Raw genomic sequence first — 27,586 nt, forward strand, 5'->3', positions numbered from 1 at the left:
ACCTTGAACAAGAATCTGAAGTGATGGGACAAGGGGGAATAGCTTCCTGCTGCCAGAGGGCAGGGTTGGATGGCATATTGGGCAGGAATTGTTCCCTGTGAGGCCTGTGAGGGTGGGCAGGCCCTGGCACAAGGTGCCCAGAGCAGCTGTGGCTGCCCCTGGATCCCTGGAAGTGTCCAAGGCCAGGTTGGGACTTGGAGCAGCTTGGGATAGTGGAAGGTGCCCATGACAGAGGGTTGGAATGGGATGGGCTTTAAGTTCTAATTCAAACCATTCTGAGATTCGGTGACACTGTGCAGGTGGGGGACAAGGTGCAGCTGGAGGCAGAACTCCCCCTGCAGTGGAGCGTCCCTTTCTGGGCATCTCACTGTGGCACTGACCCCTTTCCTCCCTCTGCAAGCCTTGGCTGGAGGGGGCTCACAGGCTGGCACAGCTGGGGCTCCATCCCTGGATACATCTCCAGATCCCACTGGGAAACATGGAGGGGCAGCCGTTCCCTGTGAGGCCAGGTCTGCTCCCATCCCTCATCCCAGAGAGCCCCTGCTGCTGTCCCGCTCCAGCCTGCGGTGACCGCGGCACCGAGCACGGCGCGGGAGCGGCTGGACAGGGGGGCACAGGGCGGCCATGGCGGGAGGGGGACGGAGCCATCCTGCTCCACACCGGCACCGGCAAGGATGGGGGGCGCCAGCCCCACTGCTGCCCTGCGCTGAATAAACGCCCTTGTGCCCGGCTGGTCTCTGCTCCGCTACCGGGGGCTCGAGGCGGTACCGGGGACAGCCGGGGGCCGCTCTGCCCGGGGCCAGGAAGCAGCAGCGGCGCGGGGGGCGAGCACAGAACCGGGGCGGCGGAAAGGAGGGCGACAGCAGCGGAGTCGCGGCTGCGGGGCCGGCTCTCTCCCGGTGAGGTGTTTACTGCTGGGATGTTCCCGCTGGGATGTTCCCGGTCCCGGTGCGATGGTCACGGTCGGTGTGGCCGGTCACGGGGGGTGTGGCCGGCCTCGGTAGGATGGTCCCGATCCTGGCGGGACGATCCCGGTGGGATTGGTCGCGGTCCCGGGGGGTGGGGCCGGTCCCGGAGGGGTGTGGCCGCTCCCGGGGGGTTGTGGCCTGTTCTGGTGGGATGGTCCTGGTCCCGGAGGGGTGTGACCTGTCCCGGTGGGATGGTCCCGGTCCCGGTGGGATGGTCCCGGTCCGAGGGGTGGGGCCGGTCTCGCCCCGCGCGGTCCCGCCCCGCCGGGCGCCGTCACGTGCCCGTCACGGTGCGCGCGCAGCGCCCGCCCCGCTAATGGGCGCGCGCAGCGGGGGCGCGCGGGGCGGGGCGTGCGGCGGAAGCGGCGGCGCGTGTGGGAGCGACCGGGCCGGGCTGGGCCGGGCGGTGAGTGCGGGGAGCGGGGGGCGCGGACCCGGGACCCTGAGTGCGGAGAGCGGGGGCGGCCCCGCCCCACCCTGCCCCGCCCCGCCCCGCCCCGCCCCGGCGGGAGAGGCCGAGCTGCGGCTGGGGCCGAGCTGCGGCTGGGGCTGGCCCGCAGCGGGAGCAGCCGGGGCCGGAGCGCTCCTCTGCTCGGGCGTGCGGAGGGGCCGCCCTGCTCTCCGCTGCCCTCCGGGCCGCTGCCCGACCGGCTGCGGGGCTCGCTGGGCAGGAGCGGCCTCCTCCGCACCTCCGGCCCGGCCGAGCCAGCCGGGGAGTTTTGTGGAGGGCCTGAATGGCCTCGTGGGAGCCGTCGCGACTTCGGGAAGACTGGCGGGGACACCTGCAGGGCTCCGGGTCCGTCTGGGTGGTGGGGAGGCTAGGTGGGAAAGTTTATTCCACGTGGGAAATGTCTGTGCCACCATTTGGGTTCAGCGGTAGTTAAAATCACTTCCAAAAGGACATTAAAATTACATCAGAAAAGATGGAGATTGTTACGGAAAAGTCTGGAGCACCCGGAGCAGCTGGGAAAGGGGCTCAGCCTGGAGAAAAGGAGCGACCTCAGGGGGGAACTTCTGGCTCTGCACAAGGCCCTGACAGGAGGAGCAGCCGGGGGGGTCGGGACCTTGTGCTATGTCGTGTTTGCTCAAGGTGAGAGGAAAGAGGCCTCAAGGTGTGCCAAGGTAGGTTCAGGTTAGGAATTAGTAACAATCGTTTCCCTACCAGAGCGGTCAGGCCTTGGAATAAATTGCTCAGCGCGGCGGCACCATCTCTGAAAGTGTTGAGGCATTTGGGGGTGTGTTTTAGGGGTTATTGTGGTGGTGCTGGTGGGTCTGGGTGACCTTGAAGGTCTTTCAATCCCAGTGATCCTGTGAAATCGGCACAAGGAGAAATTGGCTGCATATAAAGAAACTACTCTGGTGTTCCAAGAATGAGCAGTTTACAAAAGGGGTGGAGGGGTGAAGGTGGCAGCAGCTTCCCCCGAGGTGGGATGCACCTGGCTCTGCTCTCTCGCCCCCATCCTCTGCTGGTGCCACAGCAGACGGTCCGTGGGCAGCACAGGGAGCTTTGGGGATGCTCGTGCTGGTGCCCACAGCTGCCGTGGTCTGCAGCTCTCCCACAGCCCTGGACTGTAACTCTTGTATGCACATGCATGCATCTATTTGATTCCTTGAGCATTTATATTGAGCTTCTTTGGTTTATGTGCTTCTTACTCTCTTATTTTCCTCATATTTTGGTGCTATGTGCTGGTACCAGTAACGTCCATCAATGTCATGCTGCGTGGAGATGTTTTTGTTCTTTAGTGCCACGTGTTTGTTACACAAACATTAATCCTTGGGTAAGCTCCTCATTAGTCTGCACTGTCCCTACCTCCCCTGTAGCTACATTAATTAGCCATTGTATTTTTCCATATTTTTCTGCAGAAAGTTGCAGCAGAGCTGTGAGACTGTGGGAAAGCATAGAGGTGAGCCAGGGTAGGAGTTTATCCCCCCAACTTGTGTTCCTTCTTACTCCAGCCATACTCCTCCCTGTGGGGGAAGCCAAGGGGTTGGGTTCTCTGTTTCTTCAAGGCTTATTTGAGGAATTTTGAGGATCTAATTAAAAAGGCCCTTGAGCTGAGTTGTTGAAAGCTGTGTGGGAGCTGGGGTGAGGTCAGGTTTCTGTGTTGAAGGTCATATGTTTGGAGCTTGTAGCAGGGATGAGGTTCAATCACCAAGTCATTGCAAAGATCAGGTGTTGCTACTGAGGTATTCTGTATACCTTCCAAAGATGGTGTGAGATTTCTCCCTTAATCCCCAACTTTTCTGCTGACATTATTTCAGTTCCAGCATGTCCATTCCATCCAGCTGCTCCACTCTCAGCCAGCAGTTCCTCACGCTGATGCTGGCTTTCCACGAGGCTCTCTTCCCATTAGTCCAAGCTTTTGCAGTGGGGTTTTCTGATGATCCTGACTGCTGACTTTACTGGAGGTTTTTTTTGTGTCTTCCCTTTTTTTTTTCCTCTTTTTTTTTTCTCCTTCCCCCTTTTTTTCTTTCCCAGTACCTCTGTGTAGTTAGTCCTGCATCCTTTTGCCCATCAGCTTTCTTCTCCTAGCTTTTCCAAAAGATATTTTTGAAAACAGGAGCTGTTGAGCATTGTTCAGAGGTGGCACTTGCTGGATGTTCTCTCCAGGAGTGCTGAGGGAGTCTGGAAGGACAGAAGGGGATGGGACTGAGCTGCCTGTAGCTGCCTGCTCTGCATCCTCTGGATCACGGGCAGCTCACCCCCTGGAAATGCCAGGGTTAGAATTCCTAGATGTGTGTGCAGAGGGAGGCTGGTTTGGCAGAGCCTTGTGAGCATCCTGAAAACATTTCATGGAGTATTTAATAATTTGGCGTGGGCATGACAGGTTTCACTGTTGGGAAGCACCGAGGGCTGTGTTAGGTTGCTGCTGGTGATACACATACATGTACACACATGCTGGTAAGGAGTTTTTTCCTTTGTTTTGGGTTACAACATTGAGTGTAGAGCACAGCTCGTACAGGACTTGGTCAAATTCCTCTGGTTTTGCTGCTGTGGCTGTATTTTTGTGAAAACTCTGCAGGTTGGTTTCCCTGACTGGGGTTGCTGACTGCTGCATTCTCAGGCACAAAGATGGAAGGGGCTCTTTGTGTCTCTTGGTTTTACAGAGCCCTGCTATAATAATTAGCTGCCTGAAATTAATATATTTCTTTCAAATACCAGCTTCCAGAATCAAGGAAAGCGAGCAGTGTGCCTCTTACCATCAAGGATTACCAGGAATTAATCTTTCAGTGCAAAGGCCACTAATCTCAGGCATGCAAACAGGGTTTATTGAGCTGCGTGCCAGTGCTTAGAGCAGTGATGGATGAAATCCCTGGCAAATTCAGATGCTCTGGCTGTTAATTGCCTCCCCACCTGCTCATCCGCCTCCATCCCCTGCATGCTGGAATCTGCCTCTGGGTGTCAGTCCAGGAGATGGATGGTGACACGTGGAGCTGCTGGGTGCCAGCCCCGGGCCAGCTTGGGCTCTCACGCCTGGGCTCTTCTGCCTGCCCCAGGGCAGTTCTGCTGTCACTGGGTCCCAGCTTTTCTGTTGTGCTGGGAGCTGAGTGAGGGAGCTCAGCCTGGCACTTGGATTTTCAAACACAAAGCCAAGCTGGGAGCAGTGGGAGAACTGTCTGAATTCCTGCCTTACGATGAGCATCTTGCCATGTTCCTCGTGCAGTTTGCAGGTAACATGGGGGGGGGTTCTGGGATTCCCTGCATGGCTCCTGCTGCCCTGCAGGATTATCTGGAGTTGACAGAAGTCACTGTCAAAATTGTGCTGCTCTCATCAGTGTGCCTGGCCAGCTCCTGGCTCAGACTGATGTTTGGGAGGCTCTACCAGTGATAATTGAGCCAGGAGTACGGTAGAGGAACATGCACGAGCCCAGCAGTAGTTTTTGAACCTGGAAATTAGTTTCCAAAAGGAAATTATTGGGATCAAAATGTAACTTCAAAGCTTTGGTATCCCTCTCTTCTGCCTTCCCTGCTGGTCTCTTTTCTCTTGTGTTCTAATCGATTGCTGCAGATGTACTTTGGTGTCCTCTCAAGTTTATTTCTTGAGAGCTTAAAATGAGAACTGTGTAATCAATGGCACAGTGTATCCCAGAATCCAGTTTATTCCAAAAACACAGGCACCCTGCTCAGATTGAGCAGTGCTTATTCCCTAAATTTGCCAATGGTGGCATAAAGTAAATCCGTATTTATAGTAAACCCTGTGTCAGCCCATTTCTGAAGTTCCCCTGATGCTCAGTAAGACAAGCCTAATATGTGTTCAGAGGAGCCCAGGGGACCCCAAAATGTCACCTGAGGAGTTGAGAGGGACCTGGGGCACCCCCAAGTGTGACCCAGTGTAGCAGATAGGGTTCCAGGACATCCCAAAATACGACCATACAAGCAACAGCCTGCACAGGCTTTTTGAGTTGAATTGAAAGGCTTTTAGGTGTGTGACAGTGTCAGAATACCTGGTAATAGTTGTCATTTGAGTTTTGGGGCAGAGGTTTATGTTTCTGCTGTTCATTAACTGGTTGAATGGCAGGAAAGCTGTTCCAGTGCCTGGGCAGAGTGAGGCTGCAGTTGGAGCTTGTTGCTCCAGAGCAGTGCCAGGCTTGTGGCAGAGCTCATGCCACCACTTAACTGAATGTTCCTGAACCCAGCAGGGAACATTTGCCCAAATCCTGAGGTGGCAGCCCTGTGGCTGCTGTATTGTTTGTAAGTGGTCCCAGGAGTGTTTCACAGGAGCTGCACAATCCTGTGTTTTGGTTGTGATTTCCAGTGTTTTCTGTTGGTAATGGTAGTGATCTTAAAACAGCCTTTTTAGTTTGCCTCAGGGACTTTTTGGGGTTTATTTTCCCCCTGGTCATTAAAGCAAATGGCCCAGCTCTGTTAGGATTGGAAAACCGAGTCCTGTCCCGGGTCTGGCATGGGACCCAGTGAGGATGGATACTTCCCTTGATTTATGCCTGGAACATTGAGATCTTTCCTCTCTCCCCAGCCCCTTTCTGAAGCTGTGCTGTGGAAGCTGCAGCCGTATTTAGCCCCAGCACAGACCTGGATTGATCCCAGCCCAGTGGGACAGTGGGCTATGCATTGTCAGTGCTGCTTAGGCCAGTGGGAAGCTGTGGACTCTTCCCATCAGGCACAGCTCAGCACCTGTTTCCAGAGGGGAAAACCACCCACAAGGACCCGCTGTGCTGTGGGAGAGGCCTTGCTCAGAGTCGCCTTCTGCTTTCTTTCAGCATCCCCCCCTTCTTTCCCTGATCCATTTTTCTGCTGAGGAATCTTCTAGTTTTTATTTTTAAATGTTTAGTCACTGCATTATGGCAGTACCTCATGTCTCACTCAATTTTTAAATGGACTCTTCTGAAAATCCCTGGAGATAGGAACAGGGAGATGAAGGGCACACTGACACCTGTGCCACATATGGCTCTAGAAGTGCTGACACCAGTTCTGACACTTGCTGGAAACCCAGATTTTCTCCTCCCCCCTTACCTTCTGTGTAGCATTTCCCAGCAAATGCAGAAATCTTATTTTGGCCTTTCCAGGCTGGCTTACTACAGGAATACTGAGCAAACCCCTGTGGTTTGCTCCTGTGCTAGTGCCTTCCCTCCTGAGCAGAGCAGCATGGAATGGCCAAGGACACCTCGTTCTGGTTGGAACAAAGGACAGAGGGATGTTCCTGTTTGTGTCTCCTGGCTGTACTGGCTGAGTCTGTCAGCTTTTAACCTGCTCAGAGCCCAGAAGAGAGGATTTCCTGCAGCTTCAGCTTTCTTCTGAGCCTGTCCTCTATACCCAGTGGGATGTGGCTGAGCTTTGGCTGCTCGCTGAGATGGTAGGAGAGAGGCAGGTGGGTCTGAAAGTTGGCTGCTATCCACAGCATTTATCCTGTGTAGGGTGGCAAATCTAACATAATGAGGGGTTTCTTACTCCAGAGTGTGTTGGGAATCTTCTCTCTGGCTTGTTATAATTTTTGGAGGAAACTACTGCTAGAGAGCAGCAAGCAAGGCCCCTTGCTTACGGCTTCCATCACCCACTTTCCATACTGCCCTTTACTGGGACATTTGCTTTTTCTCCATCCTGGTGAAGTGAGAGCAAAGCTTTCCCAAGGCGTTTTCTGCTCGATGTTTGTTGTTAGGTTCTGGTGGATGGTAGCTGGTCCTGTTTTGGTGAGCCCTGAGGACAAGGCTCCTGTTCCAGGTCACACGGGTGCCTCCACCCAGAGCCTTCCAGCTGATCTGCTTTGCTTCTGACTGTCGACTGGCCCTGGGGACATGCTGGGACATTTGAGATTCTCACTCAAACTGGAGCTGGAAATCCTTGGAGTGAGTGGCTGCCTGTGCTCCCCAGTGGGTTGGAAAGCAGTGGCTGGAGCAGTGTCCATTCAGGTGCTGGTCAGGGCCAGGTGTCTCCACAGTGTTGTCTGCAGCCAGAGCAGGGTGTCTGTCCATGCTGGTGACACCAGTGTCTGGCTGTCCCACTGCTTCTCTCCATCCTTTCCTATTGCCAAATGCAAGGAAACTCTTGTTCAATTTTGCCTTTTCTATTGCATGGATAATACCAATGTGAGCATAGAACTGCTCCTTTTCTTTTCTCCTGCTGTCTTCTCTGTGCACGACCTCTCTATTTTTAACCTGCTGCATTCAGATTTGTTTTCCTGAGCCCTCGTGACCTCCATGATATTTTGACTTTGGAATATTTAACACAGCATTGTAGGCATCCTGCATGGCCGGGCGTGACTATTGTTGTTGCCAGCTGAATAGTCCTTGTTTTTTTGGCTGCTTCTTGCGTTCTCAGCTTTCAGTGGCTCGGAGAGGAGCCTGCCAGGCTCCCTGTACCCACTTGGCTATTTACAGCCAGACCCAGCAGCCATGTTTATTAAGTTCTTGGAATCCTCTGGAACAGAAATCACAACGCTGCAGAGGGAGTGGAGGAAGGTTTGGTACAAATGCCTCGGCCCATCAGTACCCTGGGATGGGAATTGTCATTGTTGCTGCTCTCAATTCTGCTGATTCCCCTGGGAACACAGAGCACCTTAGAAATGTGGTTGTTTTTATCACTTTATATGGGTCCACAGAAAATATTTGTTTTTTTCTTTTTTTCCACTGTATTGGTTGTTCAGGGTGAATTTGCTGAGACAAAGATAAATCAAACTTGATATTTCAATGCTCCTTCGGCCTTGCATTCCTGCAAGTGCTGACTGTGACAGAAGGTGGAGTGAGGAACTCAATGGTCAATTCAGGGCACTGGACCCATCTCTTCAGCCTAGAGAAAAGGAGGCTCGTGGGAGACCTTGCTCTCCACAGCTTCCTGACAGGAGGGTGCAGCTGGGGTGGGTGATCTGGAGCTCTCTCCTTTTTGGGATGTGCATCCCAGAGCCCCTTCCATGTCAGTGACCAAGAGCAGCTGTGTGGCAGACTCCTTGGACAAAAATTCCAACAGCATCTCATTTTGAAGATGTTCTCAGTTGTGCCTTGTTTTTTGGTAGTAAATCACTCCAGGTGAATTCTCAACTGGTGAAACTGAAATAACTCTTAACAGTGTGTTTCTGGACTGAAGAAATAGGGAAAAATTCTGTCCTTTGAGTTTCCAGGCTTGAAATGCTGATCAGCCCAGGGAAGATGCACCCCTGGCTTACACTGTCAGGCATTTTGATTTGTGTGGGTGGTAGAATTGGTGCTGGTGAGTAATATTTTATTGTGTAACATTCAGATCAGGCAGAGCTGGGGCCAGGAGTCAGGATTCCTTCAAGGCAAAGGACAGAGGGATGTGCTGCTTGTGCCCAGAACTGGGCATTTCTCTCACTACAGTGATCCAAAAGCATCACAAACCAGTTTAAGTCAAGTCCCTAAGTGTGTTTTTCTCTTTCAGGTTTAAACCAGCTGTCCTTTGACCCTGCCAGCAGCGAGTCCCTGGGGCTGGGCAGCGCCGCTGGCCCGCGGCTGTCGGACAGCCCAGCCGAGGATGGAAGTGGCCCGGGAAAGAGGAAGAGGAGCAGCATTCCCCCAGGTGAGCCAATACCAGCTCCACTGCTGCTCCCAGCTCCATTGCTGGCAGGACTCAAGGGTTCTGTGAAGAGTGGCCTGGATCCAGGGCTGTGGCTGTGCAGGGTGGGCAGGGGGAGCTGTGTGCTGCTGCAGCCCCACCGCTGTGCCTGAGCCAGGCTTAGACTGTGGGGTCTTCCCAAGGAGTATGTAGTGATAGAAGAGTGGGGAATGGCCTCCCACTGCCAGGGGGCAGGGATGGATGGGATATTGGGAGGGAATTGTTCTTTGTGAGGGTGGGGAGGCCCTGGCACAGGGCAGCTGTGGCAGCTCCATCCCTGGCATTGTCCAAGGCCAGGTTGGGTGAGGCTTGGAGCAGCCTGGGACAGTGGAAGGTGTCCCTGCCCATGGCAAGGGTTGGAATGGGATGGTTTTTCATGTCTCTTCCAACCCAGACCCTTCTGTGATTCTCTATACTTGTCCAAATAGATGTATTTTCCTAATTGAACAGAATCTCAAGATTAAAATCATGACCTTAATTAAAACAGGATAAGACACCTCAGGCTGAATGACTAGAGACATTCACATTTAAGATAATGTCATAAAAACAAAGTGTTAAAAGAACTGTATGATATTGTAATGTCAGATCAAGGAGTCTTGCAAGGAAAACTTCCTAGATGCCAGCTTCAGGATTTCTCACAGAGCATTGGGAAAAAAGGGAACACAGAATAATGCCTTTGCAGATTATATTGTGGCTGAAAATTGCAATCCCACCAGTGTGATTGGGGAAATGTGCTTGTGCTATGGAGGTGGGATGTTACAGCATGGACAGAGCAGTCTGTGGGAATGAGGTGGGAACTTCCCTAGGGAGGTTCCAGGTGCAGAAGGGAAGGATGAGGCTGCACCTGTGGCAGAAGGAAGGTGATGTGCAAAGCCCTCAGCTGCAGAAAGAGAGGGTGAAATGCAGCTGTTTCCCTGGAGAGTTAAAAATCCTTGAAGGAGAATCAGGGACTTTACAGCACAGTTCAAGGATGGTTTTGATGAGCTGACAGAGCACTTCAATGGCAGTGGGAGGATCCTGCTGGGACAGCTCCCTTCAGTTCAGTGCAATCTGACAGTTTATACCTGCTGGTTGTGTCCTTTGTTCCTAAATCTCTTGTGAGGAATCAGTGTCTCCTTACCTTTAATCAGTGCTCCTTCAAGGTCCCTTAGAGCTCTTAATTGCAGTGGGTGAACCATAACTGAGGTGCTTTAAGGTGTTTTCCAAGTCCCAGCTGCTCCAGAAGCACAGCACTGGTGTTTTTTTTTCTACTGTCTCTTCCCTGAGAGTGGGTTTAGCTCTGGTCTTGGGTGCTGACACTGCAGAGCCTCACTGGGCAGAGCTGAGATCTGCTCTAAGCCCTTAATCACTTTTATGTTCCTCTCAACAGATGGTGGCAGAAATCTGAGCCTGGACTCCATTCTGATGGGATTGCCAATGTCCGACCCGACTGCCTGGGCCACCGCCATGAACAACCTGGGCATGGCTCCCATGGGCATGACAGGACAGCCCCTCCTGCCTGGTGAGCTGAGCCTTCACTGCTCTTTGGGAACAGCCTGTTGCACTGTGGCTGGGTAGACACCCACCATGTACACACTGCGCTGTGTTTGAAATGCATTCATGCTGCAAGTGATCTGTTTAGAGACCTGAATTGAGAAGAGATGAGAATACATGTATTTTAATGCAAATAATAATTTTGTGGGGTACCCTTAGGTATCCTGCAGTGGTGCAGGAGGAGGAGGATGCCACACAGAGGTCAGGAAACCAGTGATATCCAGGAGCATGTTACTCTAAATGGAGCTGCAGTGCTTGGTGAGGAAGATAAAGAGGAAAGCAACAGGGTAGCAAAATGGATATGGCAGAAATTAATGGAGAATTCTGCTCCAGAAATGACCACCTTGTAGTGTGAAATACATGTGCATGGCTGAGTCATCTTGTACTGGATGAAAGAGCTCCTACAGGAACAGAGCTGAGCTGTGCCTGATTTCCCAGCAGTGCAGGATGCTGGACATCAAAGTCCTGAATGGAACTGACTGTTCCAGTGCTTTGCTGCACTAAGAAGGATGTTTTCCCTGCCATAAGACCTGTCTGCTCACCTGGGGAGGGAATGTCTATGTTGGCAGACAGCACAACCTTTTCTCCTCCAGTTTGAACAGCCCCAACTCTCTCCACAGTAATAGAGTTCTCTCCTGTCCCCAAGGCCTTGTTTCACATTTGGCTTTGCTGTGGAGATGCTGTTTCCGTGTCATTCTCCTGCTGACATTCTTCCATGAAGGAAAAATCAACACAGGCCTATCCTATGGATAAGGATATAATTCCCATGTTCTCCTACATCCATGTTTTACAGTTGGAACAGGAATGTTTCTTGTCCCTTCCTCCAAAAAAAGCCGGTTGGTGGCAGAGGATTGGCCTCAGATCTGTGTTTTTGCTGTGACTGTTTCAAAGTACTGAGGAAATGGCAGGTTCTTAGCTGCTGCAATTGCTGCACTTGTCTGCTTGGTGAGATGATGCCCTAAATCCCAGCACCATTTAGATTGGAAAAGACCTCCACATCGAGTCCAACCTGTCACTGATCCCCACCTTGTCAACAGCTCAGAGCACTGAGTGCCGCATCATGGATACCTCCAGGGATGGGGACTCCACTCCTTCCAATGCCTGGCAACCTTTTCCATGTACAAATTCTTCCTAATGTCCTTAAGCCTTTGTCACAACTGCCTGTGCTGCTGAACTACTTCATACAACCAAACTGGGTCAGGTTTTCAACTGTTTCCATATGTCACAGGTGTCTTTTTGTGGACAAACCTCTGGGAAGGGTTGGACATTAGATGGGAGCCAGTGTCTACAGAGGAGAGAAGGAAATAATTTATTTTAACGGAGAAAAGTTACTTGACTGTGGCAAGGAGCAATGAAATAGTTTTAAAAGATTATTTTAAGGGCATAGATCTAAAGTTTGATGTTGGCATGCTGCTGATTTTCACCAGCATGCGTGGGAGTGTTCCCCGTTTGCTGTCAGAGCTCACAGTCACTGTATGACTCTACCCCCCACGCTTGACTCCCTTATTCTCTCCCCCATTTAGATTTTGATCCTGCTCTTGGAATGATGACTGGAATCCCTCCAATCAACCCCATGATGCCAGGCCTGGGGATTGTCCCACCTCCCATCCCTCCGGACATGCCGGCTGTGAAGGAGATCATCCACTGCAAGAGCTGCACTCTCTTCCCACCTAACCCACGTAACTGTCTGCTTGTGCTTTGTCTCTATAGGGTATCCCTTTGTTTATATAAACCCAGGTGTGTGTGAGAAAAGGGCCATTCCTGGGACTCACTGCTGGCAAGAGGGTGACAGAGCAACAGGAAAAGCCTGGTCTTGTCACTGTTTGCCATTTTCAGAAATAGCTTTTTCAGCTGCTAGATTGATAAAGTCTGGGGAAAAAGCCATTCCAGTCACTGAGTGTTTGAAGTCCTCATGATTTGATTCTCGTGTGCAGTGTGAGGTGTAGCTCAAGCACATAAGTCTGGAGTGTGTGCAGTTGCAGCACAAAATCCCCTGAGAATGTTTTTTATGTGTTATTTACATTAGGACAGTTTTTTAAGCTGATTTTGTACCACCTTCCATGATGAAGTTGGGAGCTCCTGGTGCTGCTTGTGTTCTTTGACAGCAGTTTAGTGAACCTCCTGCACTCAGGAGAGTGTTTGGAGGGCTCTAGACTCCCAAGATCTTCTTTTTGCAAACATGCTGGTGAATGTGCTTATTTTTATCCAGCAGCTCAGCAGTGCTATGGATCCACTCTGTAAATCTGAGTGTGGCATAGCCAGGTGTGTTTTGGGAGGAAGCCAGGAAGGTGTGGTCATCTCTCAGGAGAGACGAGCAGGTGGAAGGAGCGTGTTCTGGCAACCCAAAACCTGACCTGCTCTGCTTTCTCTCTTCAGATCTTCCCCCTCCAGCCACTAGAGAGAGACCCCCAGGGTGCAAGACAGTGTTTGTTGGAGGCCTGCCAGAAAACGGGACAGAGCAGATCATCATGGAGGTGTTTGAGCAGTGTGGGGAGGTCATAGCTATCCGCAAGAGCAAGAAGAACTTCTGCCACATCCGCTTTGCTGAGGAGTTCATGGTGGACAAGGCACTTTACCTGTCTGGTGGGTGTGTTTGGCTCAGAGGGAAGCTTAAAATTTTGGGACAGAACTGTGGTGGTGTGTTATAGGCAGAACAATAGAATTGGGGCAGTTTTCTCTGATGCTGTGTCAGTTTGCCTTCTGCTGCTATTGCATTTCTGCTTAAATATACGAAAACAGCTCTTGAGAGGAAAGGCAGTGATACTTTGTCACCTGAAAATGTTTACAAAACACTGGGCTGAGGTGCAGAGTCTATTTTCATCTTACATAGATAAGTATTCAGCTAATTCTGTATATAGTGCCTAAAAAAATGGACGTTTGCTTCTAATTTGCTGACTGGTGGGCTGGACTTACTTGGCTGGTTGGCTTGTCCTAGTGGGGTTGTATTTGGCTGGTTGGCTTGTCCTAGTGGGGTTTTATTTGGCTGGTTGGCTTGTCTTAGTGGGGTTTTTTTCCCCTGTTAGCCAAACCCTCTGGTCTCCTTTAGCCATGGGAGCCTCAGGTAAGTCCCCTGTCCTACTGACCAGCCTCCCTCCTGCCAGGCTACCGCATCCGGCTGGGCTCCAGCACGGACAAGAAGGACACGGGGCGGCTGCACGTGGACTTTGCGCAGGCGCGGGATGACCTGTACGAGTGGGAGTGCAAGCAGCGCATGCTGGCGCGCGAGGAGCGGCACCGGCGCCGCCTGGCCGAGGAGCGCTTCCGCCCACCCTCCCCGCCCCCCGTCGTCCACTACTCCGACCATGAGTGCAGCGTGGTGGCCGAGAAGCTTAAAGGTGAGAGGGGCTGGATGGGCAGAGCTCTGTCTTCTCCAGGGGTAAGCACACAGCAGCTCTGCTGCCATCTTCCTTCTTTTGTCAAAAACCCCCTTGGCTTGGTTTGGAAAGACAGGAGTCTGCTAAGGAAGGCAGGAGCCTCCCCTGAAAAGGAGAATGTAAACCCTCCCCACCCCTCTGAACTGCTATAAATTTTAAATTAAGGGGCTCTCAGGCAAAAAATATGGGAGCAGGAAATAACAGTTCTTTAATAGGGAAGAAAAATAAAAGGATAAAATAAACAATGCAGTACACTAGAACAACACTGACAGAGTCAGAACAGAACCTGACACCCTGTGGGTCAGGGTGTTGGCAGCAGTCCAATTGGAAATGTGGCTGCAGCCCTCCTGCAGTGTCGGGGTGGTTCTGTTGGAGCAGGGGGTCCTGTAGAGAAGGATGGATTCTGCCTCTGAAGATCCAGTGGAAGAAGAGGCAGCTGCCGTTCCTCTGGGGAATCCAGTGGAGAAAGCTGTGCTGGTGTCTCAAAACCTCTGGATTATATCTGGGTAGCAATGCTTGGCTCCTCCCTCTGGGCGGAGCACCTCACAATGGGGTGTTATAGTTCTTATCAGCTATGCTCTGACATTCAATAGTCTGTTATCAGCAGATGTCCCCTCCCGGGGGAGGAGTGATTGTGGTCACTCAAAGGGAGAGATAAGGCAAACTGCCCACTTGACAAAAGACAGCTGCCATACAGATGGTAATAGAATACATCTTGCCTTACAATCTGGAACACCCCTGTGCTTGAATCATATTTATGGAATCTCAGGATGGAGGGGACCTGAAGGCTCACCTGGCCTGACCTTTCTTGGCAGAAGCATGGTCTAGACCAGATGGCCCAACACTCTGCCCAGCCCAGTCTTGAAAGCCTCTGGCTACTGGGGAGTCCAGCACTTCCACAATGCTGCTGTACCGAAAAGTTGTCTCCAGGAGTACCCGTTCCCCCTCATCCTTTCCACGTGAACCCTCTTGTAAAAGAGGAGTTTCCATTTTCATAGCCCTCCCCAGGACACAGTGATGAGGTCTCTCTTAAATCTTATTTTCCCAAGGCTGAACGAACCTGTTGAGTGCAGGAAACTTGTGCAAATCAGAACTGTTCAGTACAAGTTTCTTCCACATAATTTTGGTTGGAAGGACTAATGTAAGACCTTCTTGGAAGCCTGAAATTCATGTGTGATCTGATGATTTTGGAGCTGGAGGTCATCTCCTTTTACAAAAGGTTCCATCTCAGTAGATGTGACGTTTTCCAGTAAGTTTCTAGTGCTTGTTCCTCCTCTTGCTGCACCTCAGCAGGTGATTTGCTCATCAGCTTGGTGCTGGACTTGCCTTCCTTTGTACAGCCACATGTTTAGATCCTTCCCTGCTTCCAGGAGTTGTGATGAGTCACCTGAAGGATGCTGACCTTTGAAGGAGCAGTTCAGCTCTGAGGAAAGGACCTGACAGCTGCCCAGGCCACCCCAGAGCTGTGGTGTAAAGTTGTCCTTTCTTCCTGCAGATGACACCAAGTTCTCGGAAGCCATCCAGACCTTGCTGACCTGGATAGAACGCGGGGAAGTGAACAGGAGAACTGCCAACAACTTCTACTCCATGATCCAGTCAGCCAACAGCCACATACGCAGGCTGGTCAATGAGAAGGCGGCTCACGAGAAGGAGATGGAAGAAGCTAAAGAGAAGTTCAAACTGGCTCTTTCAGGGATCCTGGTGCAGTGTGAGTAGTGTCTCCAAGCTGGATGTTGGTTGTGTGGTGTAGGGAAGACTCTTAATTTCCAGAGTCTGGAGAGGCCCCAGTAAAAGGGCTTTGGGAAAAGAAGTGGCAATCGCTTCAGTGCAGCTCCAGCTGATTTGGAATCACATGGCACTAACCTGGGAAAAATCCCTTGTGGTACTTTTTACTGGAGTAAGAGTCCACATCTGGGGGAAGGAGAGAATGAATTCTGAATTTGTTTCCTCTTAATTATCGTCTTGTTATTAGTTCTGTCATCCTTTCAACCCCTCCTGTGCACAAACAAGGTAAGTTCCTGGGAATCTGGTGCCTCAGCGAAGTGTGCAGGATTTGTTCGCAAAAGGTAGGACCAGCAGAGTGCTTCCAACACCCTGTTGCAGACCCTGGGTCTTTCAAATCCCAGTACTTTATAAGACCAGGAAATCAAGAAGAGGCATGGACTGTATTAATTCCAGGATGTGATTTGTAATCGTTTCTCAGACCATTCATTGCCTCTTACACATCCTTGCTTTAGTAAATCTGAATATTTTTACTTCATTACAAGTACCTTCTCCACAATTGTACTAATTTTCTTTGAGCCCCTTGCCTAGCTTTTGAGCATTCTTAACTTTTGGTTTTGTATCTAGTAATTTTAGCTGTTACTTGTTTTTTTAAAATTATTATTTTCCTTCAAATTCTGTTAATGGTAAAAACTACGGGCACACGGTCCAGAGGGACTTACAATGAGCACTGCAGAGTAAGTAGTAATAGAGACTACTGTGTATCTCCACTCTCTAAAACCAAGACTGATAGCCACTCTTAGGTTACTCTAACGAGCAGGGAGATGTGTTTATTTTGTGAGAATTATGGGTACTGCATCACAAACATAGAAAAAATCAAGTGGATATGCTCTGTGCTGTGGGTGAGCTCTCAGCCAAGGAGAAACACTTTGTGTATTCCAAATCCTCTAAATTTTCTAGAGAAGCAGGAGGAATAAATCCCAGAACACTTGATGGCTGGTGCCTTTGCTTTGGTCCTGGTCGTGTTCCTGTAGCTCACACAGGCTGTGGCACTGTCCAAAGGCCATCTCATGGTTGTAGCTCATCACCCCATTTCAGAGGTGAGTCCTACCCCTCTGAACTTACACTCCCAGCCAGCCTCACACAGCATATTTGGATATTTTTCAGCACCTGTGCTGCCTTTTTTTTCCACATGTCCTGCCTTTTTCCCAGCTGAGAGCAGAGCCCATGCCCCAGTTGGTCGTTGCTCTGTGAGCGTTTGGCACTGGCCTGGTGAAGCCCACAAGGCTCTTTCCAGACACTGAGCCCCCTCCCTGATGAGTGTAGCATCAACACAGTGCAGTGTTATGAGAAAAGGGGAGCCAAACCACCTGCCTGATTCCACTTTTTTACTCCTTTACTCCTCTTGTTCGCCCTCTCTGGATGCTATTCGGGCCCGATTTGCTGCTGATTTGCCACTCCAGTCGAGCAGATAGTGGCCGTGTACCATTCTGCCTCCAAACAAAAGGCTTGGGACCATTTCACGAAAGCTCAGCGTAAGAACATCAGCGTGTGGTGCAAACAAGCAGAGGTTGGTAATCTTTTCTTGTGTTAGATCCTCCAGCACGGTCTCTTGCTTGTCAGGATGTTGATGTTCAGTTTGCGCGATGCTCGCATGGATAACAACACCTTCCTTCACAGTGTGAGGTGGGAATCACTCAGGAGGCTCTTGTGGTACAGGTAATAAATTTTCTCTTGGTATTTGTGTCACCAGTAGCAATACATCGAGACCTGTTTGCTGATGGAAGTTGTGCAAAATAATAGTCATAATACTGATGATAAATGTTGTTTTTTCTGCTTGTTTTAATATTAAAGCAAGAAGGATTTCTAGAGAGATTAAAAAAACCAGCAACTCTTAAGTTTTGTCAGAATCTTTTATCACATTTTATGTGATATTTCCACCTTGAGGTGTAAATAATTGCAGATGAAAAGCCTGGAAAGCTTGAGGGAGGATGTTCTCATGTTTGTGTATTTATCCCGTGAAGTGACACGATGAAATGTGTGGTTTAAAAATGGTGATCAGAAAGGAACTGATGGAAGAATGCTTGTCACTCCCACTGCTCTTCCTGCAGGAGGAAGAATAGTTCTTAGTCTAGTAAGATTTTATAAAATCAGATAAGAGAGTCAGGCAGAATGTCAGAAATAAGGAAGCTAAGGTAAAGAAAGGGTGTCCATTGGAAGATGTTGGGTGGGGAGATGTTTGTCCTGGGGGCTCTGATGAGATCCATGCTGCCAGCTGCCACCTTGGGGGTGCAGGGCCTTGCACTTGGCCTTGTTGAGTCTCATGAGGTTTTATCCCACTCCTCCACCCTGTCCTGTTCCCTTTGGCTGTCATTGCTTACCCCAGTGTAAATCTTCCTGTGGTTCTGGATTTGTCTGGGATATTGAGTTCCTTACCACAAACTTGGAAAGCAAGTCTATCTCAGCAAAGCCAGGAGGTGTCTTTCACCTTTAAGATTATTTAATATCCAGAGCGAATCTCAGCAAAGCTGAGAGGCTGCTGATCCATGATCACCACAGGCCAGGGATGTGCAGGCCTGGGATCCCCGTGGGCTGGAGGTATCCTGGCCTGTGATCCCTATGGACTGGGGTGTCCAGGCCAGTGATCCTTGTGGACTGGGGTGTCCAGGCCACCTTCCTGCAAAGCTGCAGCCTGGAAAGATTCTGGATCAGGCCCATCCAGGGCCCTGGTGGTATCAAGCAGGTGGTTAATCCTGCACCATGCTTGAGCACTAAATGCCCATGTTGTCCTGGGAAGTTTCCAGGTGTGATCTCCCGTGAGACTGTACCTATGGGACTTTCCAGATCCCAGTGAGTCAAACCTTTGTAGCAGCTAAAAGAGGAGCCAAGGTTTCTTTTGCACCTGAGAAGCCAAGTGCTGATTCACATTCACTCTGAGCCCAGTGCTCCCATTCTTCCCTGCCTTCTGATCACTGGCTGTGGCTGGGGTGGGAGCTCTCTCTCCAGTTGGAGCTGTCTTTTGTTCCAAGGTAAGTTCTCCCAATGGGAAGAGGCTGTGAGACCACTGGTGAAGCCTCTTTCAGGAGCACTTCAGCTGCCAGGCTCAGTCTTCTGCTCTCCCCCAGCTTAGGGACTGCTCTTAAAGGAAGGTGGAAGCCACAAGATGCAGCTTCTTAATACAGATTTTGGCAGATACTTATATATTTATAAAAATGCTGCTAGTATATGGTACATTTTTAGGTGTAATTTAAAATGTCTCTTACTTCATTGTAGATATCAGATGATGGCTAAAGGATCTCTCAGCCTTTTGGGGTCACCTTGAGGAGGTCCCTGTACATGCAAAGGTGCAGTTGTAGCTTGGTTTGCTCTGTCCCAGCTCAGGTTGGGACTTTTGGCTCCAGAGAATTAGGGCTGACTCCAGTTCCTCAGGTTTGCACAGCAAGGCTGAGCTGCCTCATCACAAGAGCAGAAGGGAGATGGAAGGGTCCGTAATCCCAGTAGCTCTGACAGAGTGACTTGTGCTGGATATTGCCCTTGATCTAATAATCTGTGCCAGTTTTTAAGTCATGTCCTGGAGTTGTTTTTTGCAGACCTAGATATCAGGAACTTTTCATTCAGCCAACCTGTTCCTTGAAATCTGTATTGAAACCTTCTCTCCTTCTGAACCCCAGGAGATCCGTAACATCCACAATGATGAGCTGATGGGCATTCGGAGAGAGGAGGAGATGGAAATGTCAGATGAAGAAATAGAAGATCCATCAGAGATGAAAGAAACAGAAGAGTCAGGTAAAATCCCTTTTTAGAGCTCATAATGTGCTTCTCTTCAGTGGTTTCTTTCTGGCAGTGGGAAGCCATTCCCCTTGTCCTGTCACTCCATCCTTTGTCCAAAGTCCCTCTCCAGCTCTCTTGAGCCCCTTTAGGCCCTGGAAGGGGCTCTGAGGTCTCCCTGGGTCGTTCTCTTCTCCAGGCTGGACAGCTCCAGCTCTCCTAGCCTGGCTGCAGAGCAGAGGGGCTCCAGCCCTGTGATATCCCAAACAGCTGGAGCCATTCCTTTGTGTGCTCAGGATTTGTAACCCGAGCTGCTGAGCCCGTGTGCAGGGTGGGGAGGGCAGCCAGGGGTTCCTTGGTTTCATTGCTGTGCTGTCCCCAGCGCTGGTGTCGCAGGTGGAGGCGCTGAAGGAGGAGAACGACAGCCTGCGCTGGCAGCTGGACGCCTATCGCAACGAGGTGGAGCTGCTCAAGCAGGAGCAGGGCAAGGCCTCCAGGGATGAGGACACCACCAAGGAGCAGCAGATGAAGCTCCTCCAGCAGGCTCTGCAGGGCATGCAGAAGGTGGGCCTGGAATTTTTCATAGCTGGGGCTGTGCTGCAGGGGAAAGAGGCTGGGATGGGTGGCAGAAACACTTGGAAAAACATTTTAGCAGGATTTTAGCAGGATCCAGTCTGGCAGGGGGAGCAACTTTGTTGTGTCCAGTGTTGCTAAAAAAAAACACCAAAGAAAATACTGATACCAGGGATTGTGTGTGAGCTGATAAGTCCCATGGAAGCAATCCATAGTTGAAGGATTCCTTGTGTGCTCTTTACTGTGATTTCCAAAGTACCAAGTCTGTCCATAACCAGCTGAGTTAAGAAATGGGAAATCCCATCCATTGGGGATGGAATTACTGCCCCATGTTTATACAACTGTGTTTTTTTCTATGCTAATAGGCAAAGGTGTTTCTAAGGTGGATCCCTCTTTTATATTTCATTTTGTCGTGGTTCTGGATGTGATCTGTCTGGTCTTCATGGAAAAGCCCTTCTAAATTTTATGGTCTTTGAACAATAATTGGTGGAAGGCAGGTTGAGAAGGTGGAAGGCAGGTTAAGAGTTTATCATTTCTCTTCCAGCATCTTTTGAAAGTCCAAGAGGAGTACAAAAAGAGAGAAGCTGAGTTGGAAAAAGTGAAAGAAGACAAACTTAAAATAGAAACATTACTAGAAAACCTGAAGGAGCAGGTATGTGCCATGCAGGTCCTCCTTGTGCAGTCCTCACCTTTGTGGTGAAGGACATCTGTCCTGCACTCCTGGTGAGAATGCCCAGCCCTGGTTTCGAGCAGTTGTCCTTAGAAAGTGAGGAAAAATTACTTGTCAAATTGCAGGATGTCTGTCAGGAATGGACCTGCAGGAATGGACCTTGCTTCATGTACCTGTGAGACAATCTCAGCAACTGTATAAATAAAATAGGACTGTCTCTGACCAGTGTACAGTGGTATCACAGCTGGAACGGGGTTTTCTGCAGTGTGAGCTTTTAAAAGACAAGGAAAAAGGTCTCAGTTATCAGACACTGATATTTACTACTGTGGTTTAGGAGCATGTTTTGATCTGCACTCCATAAAGCACTATGGAACTGGAAATTTTTGTGAATGTTTTAATATTTTTATTCTTGCTGGGTTTATTCCAAACAAAAATCCATGCAGTATTCCAAACAGAAATCCATAGTGCTGCTTCTCAGGTTTGATCGCCTCTGATTTGATTGTGGATTTGACTCTACGCTTGCTGGGTTCTTTCCTCTATAGCACAGATACAATTACAAAAGAAGCATGAGGCAGCACTTCCCCCTTGGCCCACAGAGCCAGATATTGGGTTTATCTCATTTTCCATCTGTAGTCCCACTTTTTTGTGCCAGGAGCTAGGGAAGATAATGCCTTTCCGCTAACTAAAAATGGTTTTGTGTATTCCAGTAATAATCAGAGCAGGATCTTCAAAACAAAAATAACAGATTATCATCAGTAATCTTTCCTTTCTTTGTCCATATATAGCAGAGCATGGCAGATGAGGAGGACAAGGAGGGAGATGCAGCTGACTGCCAAGGGAATGTAAGTCCAAGAGCTGCTGCTCTGGGATAGTGGAAGGTGTCCCTGGGGGTGGAACAGGGTGGGCTTTAAGGTCCCTCCCAGCCCAAGCCATCCCATGATTCTGTGATCTTCAGGAGCAGGCAGGCTGTGGGTTTGCAGTGTAGCTGCTGGGCTGCAGTCCCTGGATCAGCTTCCACAGGGGCAGAGCTGCTCTTTCTCCTCTAGAAGCAAATGTGGAAGCTCAGGCCATTTGGGCAGAGCCTCAGCCCTGTGAGCTGAGAACTGCACTGGTGTAAGAATTTGAGCAAACCCAGGGGACTGTTCAGTTCTATCTTGGTCACTGGCCTCCCTCCAGCCCATCTCACTGGTGACTGGAAGCTCTTCCCAATTATAGCTGTCCACAGCTCTCAGGCCACTGGAATTCCACATAAAACTAGGGAATAAAAGCAAGTTCTGCTTTTAGTGCAGCCACCATCTTTGCATTGTTGTGTTTATGTCAGGGATAATAAATTATGCCCAATTCTCTTTTAATTCAGTACCACAAACTCAAGTCAGGGACAGTCTGATCCTAAGCCCTGTGCAGCCCCATGGCACTTGATTAATCCCATTTGTGTCAGTGTGGGCATTTGGAAAATAAACCTCTGCAGCTTAATCAGTCATGGCAAGGCCATGGTCTGGTTTGTATTTTGTTGTTTAAAGCAAGGCCCTTGTGGAGCAGATGTCATGGCAGGGAGCAGGGCTGGTGCAGGGTGTGTGGTGGCATCTGCTGAACTTTGTGACTTTTTCATCTCACTTGATGGATGACACCCAGCACCATGGACATAGCTGTGCTTTGCTGGGAGCATTTTTGAAAATAAACTTCAGATACAGCAGTGATGGATGCAGTGACTCAGAAAACCAGGAAAACACCCCTGCATGCTCTGTGGAGCCTGCCCAAGCCAGTCCCTGGTGTGCCAGGTTGTCTGGAACGTGTCCTGTGGCTTTTGCAGGAGAGCAGCACGTCCAGAGTTTGTGCCTGCAGCCAGGAGAAAGAATGTCCAGTGGAGAAGACCTTGAGCAACAGCCCTGTGAAATCTGAACGAGAAGTTCTCTTAGTTGGTGAGTTCTGCTGGCTCCTCGGTGGTGATTCCAGAGACCTGAGCTAGAGGGACCTGCTTCAAGGTGACCTTGCACTCCTCCTGCCCACCTCTGGCTCTTTTGCTTATCCCAAGGGAGGTGGGAGTCCTGGAACTGAGGAAAACCTTGAGCTTTGCTGGGGTCAGGGTGTGGCCTCGTGACCCCTGGCTGCCTGCCGGGGCACAGGGCTGGTGGTCCCAGCTGGCTTTTGTCTCGTGACAATGACCTTTGTGGTGTTCCTATTATCCCCAGGGATAATTTCAACATTTCTCCACGTGCATCCTTTTGGAGCCAGCATTGAATACATCTGCTCCTACCTGCAGCGCCTGGACAGCAAGGTGGGTGTGGGACAGCCTGGGCTGGACAGCGAGGCCTGAGCTCTACTCCCTGCAGAAATCTGCTGGAAGAGAATGGGGGATGGCATGAATTTCAGGATGATAGGATGGTTTGTGTTGGGAGGGACCTCAAAGCCCATCCAGTTCCATGCCCTGGCAGGGACACTTGCACTATTCCAGGTTGCCCAAAGCAGCCCAGTTTTGGGGTTCACCACTAACTACACCCCCAAGCAGTCCCATGTCCTGCTGGCTTTGTGCTCCTTTTTGGAGTAAATGGGAGCAACTGTGCAAAGACTTCTGGAAGGAATTACATCTTATTCTTTTAGGAAGGAATTACATCTCATTGTCCTCTATCCTGGTCTCCAGCTGTCTTCCTTAAAGAGCCCCAGGGACAGGAGGCCTCACAGTCATGGGAATTCTGTCTTTGGATTGGAACTTATCCAGCTGCTTGTGTATATAAATGAGTGTTTAGTTTACCCTTTCCTAAGAAAACATGGCTCCCTGGGCTTGCTCACGCCAGCCTTATAAAGACAGAGTTAATAATTTTATCTCCTCATTCTAGCTTGGAATTTGTCTGTGGGGCCACCAGCTGCCTTTATTTTGGTTTGGAACTCCTATAAAACTGCCATCATAGCACTCAGCTGCTTTCTGGACTTCCTCTTTGGTATCCACAGTGCAGAGAAGGGCTTCTGGGAACTTCTGCTTGGGAGAACCCCTGTGGAGAGCCCACCCTTTATTTAACCTGTGCTGTGGCATCAGTCTCCTCATGTTCGCTCACACTTAGGGCTATTTCCATTGTCCTTTGTGTTCCTTCTGAGCTCTTCTGTCTCCTCCTTGACTCTTGCAGGAGTTCAGATTAGTTTGGGATGTTATTTTTAACCCTGAGTAGATCTTTGGGCCTGAGGTGAGGCAGAGGAGGGGGAGTACTTGGAAGTACGACCTGATTTCTTGAAGCTGCCAACAGGAAAGGAAGGGGAATATCTTTCCACTGTTCCCTGTCCATCATTCTCACTAAGATCATCAGCAGAGAGCACAAAAATTAAGATCTAAGGTGGTTTGGAGCCATGGAAGAGCCCTTCAGAAGGGCTCTTGCCTGTAGCCCTGAGCATGGCTTGGCACGACCTTTGGCGCACCTCAGGTTCCTTCTGTGCAGTGGTGCAACCCCAGTCTTAGCTCTTGTCACAGCTCCTGGTGTCCCAGCATTATCCCCAGGAGTTCAGGGAGAGCCTGGACGAGCCATGTAACTGTTTGAGTCTGAATTATCAGCAGCCATCAGGGCTTCCATCCTTCCCTTTCAGTGCTGTTTTCCTTGTGTTCCCCCAGATCTGCACGGCAGAGGTGGAAGTGCTCATGACACGACTGCAGAACACGTTCCGGCAGGAGCTGAGCGGGGTTGGGGCCAGCCTGGAGAAGAGGTGGAAGTTTTGTGGCTTTGATGGGTTGAAAATGACTTGAGCTTTGACTTAACGCTGGAAACAGTGGGATATGGATGCTGAGAAAACCTGGGATGCTCCTTCCTCTGTTCCTGATGATTCCCTCACACCATGGCCTCGGGGTACAAAGTGTAAAAGTGAAACCAAGTCCAGAGCAGCACATGAAGAACTTCCAAGTTCTGTAGCTGCTTTGATCAGTTATTTGTTATTGGGCAAGTGCTGTTCAATATATTTGGGGAAAAAAGCTCCTGCCTGACCCTTTGAAGCACAGCGTGTTGACTGTGTGTTCTGCCAATGTTGTATGTGCTTGTGTGCCCAAATTCCTCCTCCTCAACCTTCCTTCTGCTAGGAACAGCCACAGACTGTCCTGAAGCAACAACAAAGGGGCATCTTCTGGTTTCTAGATCACCAAAAGGGGAAAAAAAGGCATTTTTTAGATATTTCTATTAGTAAAAGCCAAGGTATGTTTAAAGAGAAGATTTAGATGTGTCAAGGGCCTCTGAGCCAAGGAATTGTTTCTTCTTTTGCTGTTCTCTTTGTTAGCAGTTAAGCTGAGGTGTTGGGGCTGAGGGGGATTCTGGCAGTGCCACTCATGCTTTGGGTCAGTGTACAGAATCTTCTACATGGGAAGGGTGTTTAATTTTCTGGGGATGTGGGTGGAGAAGAGCGACATCAGCCTGACTTTTGGTGATTTTTACGACTCAGTTCCTTCACCTACTTTGCTTTGGAGACCAAGCTCAAGCAGCACAGACTCCTCTGCTCCTGATCCTTCCCAGCCCTGTTCTTCATGTTCCTAGTGCATGCCATGCTCTTGCCCAGCTGTGCAGAGGTGCAGGGTAGCACAGCTCAGCCTGCCTGGAGCCCTCTGGATCCTCCTGCCCACAGCAGCCTCACGTTCCCAGCCTGGCGTCACCTGCAGAGCTCTCAGTCACCCCGTGCAGTGTTCCTGTTCTAGACATCCCAATGTGCTCCCAGCACGGCAGCTGGCACAGTTCCAGCCCCTCCTCTTTGTTCCCCATGCCCCAGGTGTCGGTGCCCTTCACTTGGGCTATTAATCCCACCTAACTTGGGGGAGAAGCCCCAGTTCATACGTTCCTGTTCTCAGGTATTTCCCAAATGTGTGACACATCCCCAACCCTGGTGTCATCCTGCTGGGTGCTTCTCCACCCTGTGCCATGGCCAAGGTAGTGCCCAGGTGAGTACAGGGACATTTCTGGTGTGTTCTGTGTACCTGGCACAGAGACCTGATGGTGTGTGGACCAATTCCTCATCCAAAACCCCAAAATTCCGCTGGTGAAGCCAGGCTTGGAGCCAGCTATTGACCTGCTGGCTCTGTTTGTCCCCTCACCATTCCCTGCAGTAGGAAGGACAGAGGAGAGCACTTCCTGTGCTCCTGCTCCCTTTCCCACTCACCCCAAGGCTCTGAGGTCTCTCCAGATCCCTTGCATTTCTTCCTGCACCTTCATCCTCCAGCCCCAGTGAATCATCCTCCTTGTTGTTGTTCCCACTGGCAGAGCCTGGCACCAGTTCTCCCCAGGCACTGGGCGAGCCAGGGTGGTCACAGAGCAGACACCCCTGCTGTGCTAGGTGGGAATGTGGCACCTGTGCCACCTGTCCCTTGGGGTCAGCCAGGTGGAGAGAGAGCAGGGTGGTGTGTACTCAGTGAGAGCTCTCCTTGGGAAAATCAAGGAAGAAACTTGAGGAGTCAGGACAGTTGCAGAGCCCTGAGAGCAGCCGTGGCTGGAGCACCCGGAGGCAGGGAAGGGGTGGTGGGGTCGGTGGGGACGGGGCTGGGCTCCCCAGTGTGGCAGCTCCCGCAGCACAAGGACTGGCTGGGTCCCAGCCTCTGTTGGCTGCAGGGTGGGAGCTGGGATATGGGGCCAGGGCACCGTGGGCAGCCAGAGCCACCTCCTGGGGGTCTGAGGGGGCTGGGGCTGTTGGAGAGACCGGGCAGGTTGTTCCATGGGGCAGCAGAAGGGAGAGGAGCCAGGACCTGTGGGGCAATGGCTGGTGCTGTGGAAGTGATTCAGGGCTAGAGCACCCCAGGGTCCTGCTGCTTCCCCTGTCCCAGGGCCTTTCCAGAGGGGCTGAGGTTTCTCCCAGGAGAAATCTATCCTGCAGATGGGCTGCTGATGTGACACCCAGGGATGGGTGACTGAGATCTTCCCTTGGGACCAGGCTGTTCCCACGTAGGCTGTTGCTCTCCTTGCTCCCAACACTGAGCGCTTGCCACACTGGGAGCAGATAAAAACCCTTTTAAAAAATGCTCTGACTAGTTGTGTCCCTGCAGATGAATGCTGTATTTTTAAGGAATAAACATTTTTTATGGGCAAATCTTGGGCCTGCTGCTTTCTTTGTTGTTCCAACCCAAACCATTCCATGATCATGGGACAGGAGCCCGGCTGTGGCCCCCAAAGGGATCAAGGCAAGGAGTGTGTTCATTGGCAAGGAAGTGCTGATTTTGGGTGTTGGTAGAGGTTTGGGAGGCTCTCCAAGGTCTGTAACCCTCTGGGAACAACCTGAGCTGTAGATCCCACCCCATGAGGTCTGTGAGCTCCTCAACAGCAGAGCTCTGCAGGGACCCTGGATGTGGAGAGCATCCATGTGCCCAGCCTGTGCCAGACCCTGCCAGACACTGTCACGGGGAAGATGCCATGGTGGAGCACCAGGAAGGTCTGCATGGAGTGCTGAGGTGGGAATCATCCACTGGCCCTCCCCAACCAGCCCAGGCCACACGTTCCCAGTTTAGGTTTTACCAGGCAGCACAGCTGATGCTTTGGGGGTGTCCTGGTTGCCCATGGATGGGAGCAGGAAAAGCTGAGGATGGAGGGGATTGAGCAATGAGCAATCCCTGCCAAGGCTCTGTGTCCAGCGTGGGAAGAGCAATTCCTTCCATCCAGCCCTGCTCTCTCTCCACACGTTGTTTCTGGCTCTCATTTCTTTGGCAGAAAATTCACATTCTCATCCCCTCTCTCCTCCCCTTGGCTGTGGCAGCTCCTTTCCATCACTTCCCCACTTCTCCTCCCGTCTGTGGGCTGGAAGGGCCCCTGGAGCCTTTGAGGAGATGCTGCTGTGAAAGCCATTGTCCCAAAGGAGGAGCTGGGACATCCAGGAGCTGCTGGTGCTGCTGCAAGAGGACACAGACAAGGTAAACGTGGGCCCTTTGTTCCAGCTGGGAAGAGAGAAACTGCAGCTGAGACTGGGGGAGCAGCCGCTGCTCCTTGGGAATGGAGGGGGCAGCTGCACTGAG

General features: G+C 50.8%; 1 protein-coding gene across 1 annotated transcript; it reads left to right on the forward strand.

Annotated features, from left to right (window-relative positions):
• Positions 1–1,264: 1,264 nt before the first annotated feature.
• On the forward strand, positions 1,265–26,670 carry ENOX2 (ecto-NOX disulfide-thiol exchanger 2). Its single transcript, XM_066559464.1, has 15 exons — positions 1,265–1,374; positions 8,818–8,955; positions 10,361–10,492; positions 12,048–12,203; positions 12,901–13,107; positions 13,626–13,859; positions 15,394–15,606; positions 17,084–17,190; positions 19,292–19,406; positions 19,771–19,952; positions 20,506–20,613; positions 21,417–21,473; positions 22,442–22,550; positions 22,821–22,906; positions 24,227–26,670. The coding sequence occupies exons 3-15, from the start codon at positions 10,396–10,398 to the stop codon at positions 24,356–24,358; spliced, it is 1,803 nt and encodes a 600-aa protein (XP_066415561.1). The 5' UTR covers positions 1,265–1,374; positions 8,818–8,955; positions 10,361–10,395; the 3' UTR covers positions 24,359–26,670.
• Positions 26,671–27,586: the final 916 nt, after the last annotated feature.

The sequence above is a fragment of the Molothrus aeneus genome, chromosome 14 (assembly GCF_037042795.1).
Source record: "Molothrus aeneus isolate 106 chromosome 14, BPBGC_Maene_1.0, whole genome shotgun sequence".
In the NCBI taxonomy this organism is placed as follows: Eukaryota; Metazoa; Chordata; class Aves; order Passeriformes; family Icteridae; genus Molothrus; species Molothrus aeneus.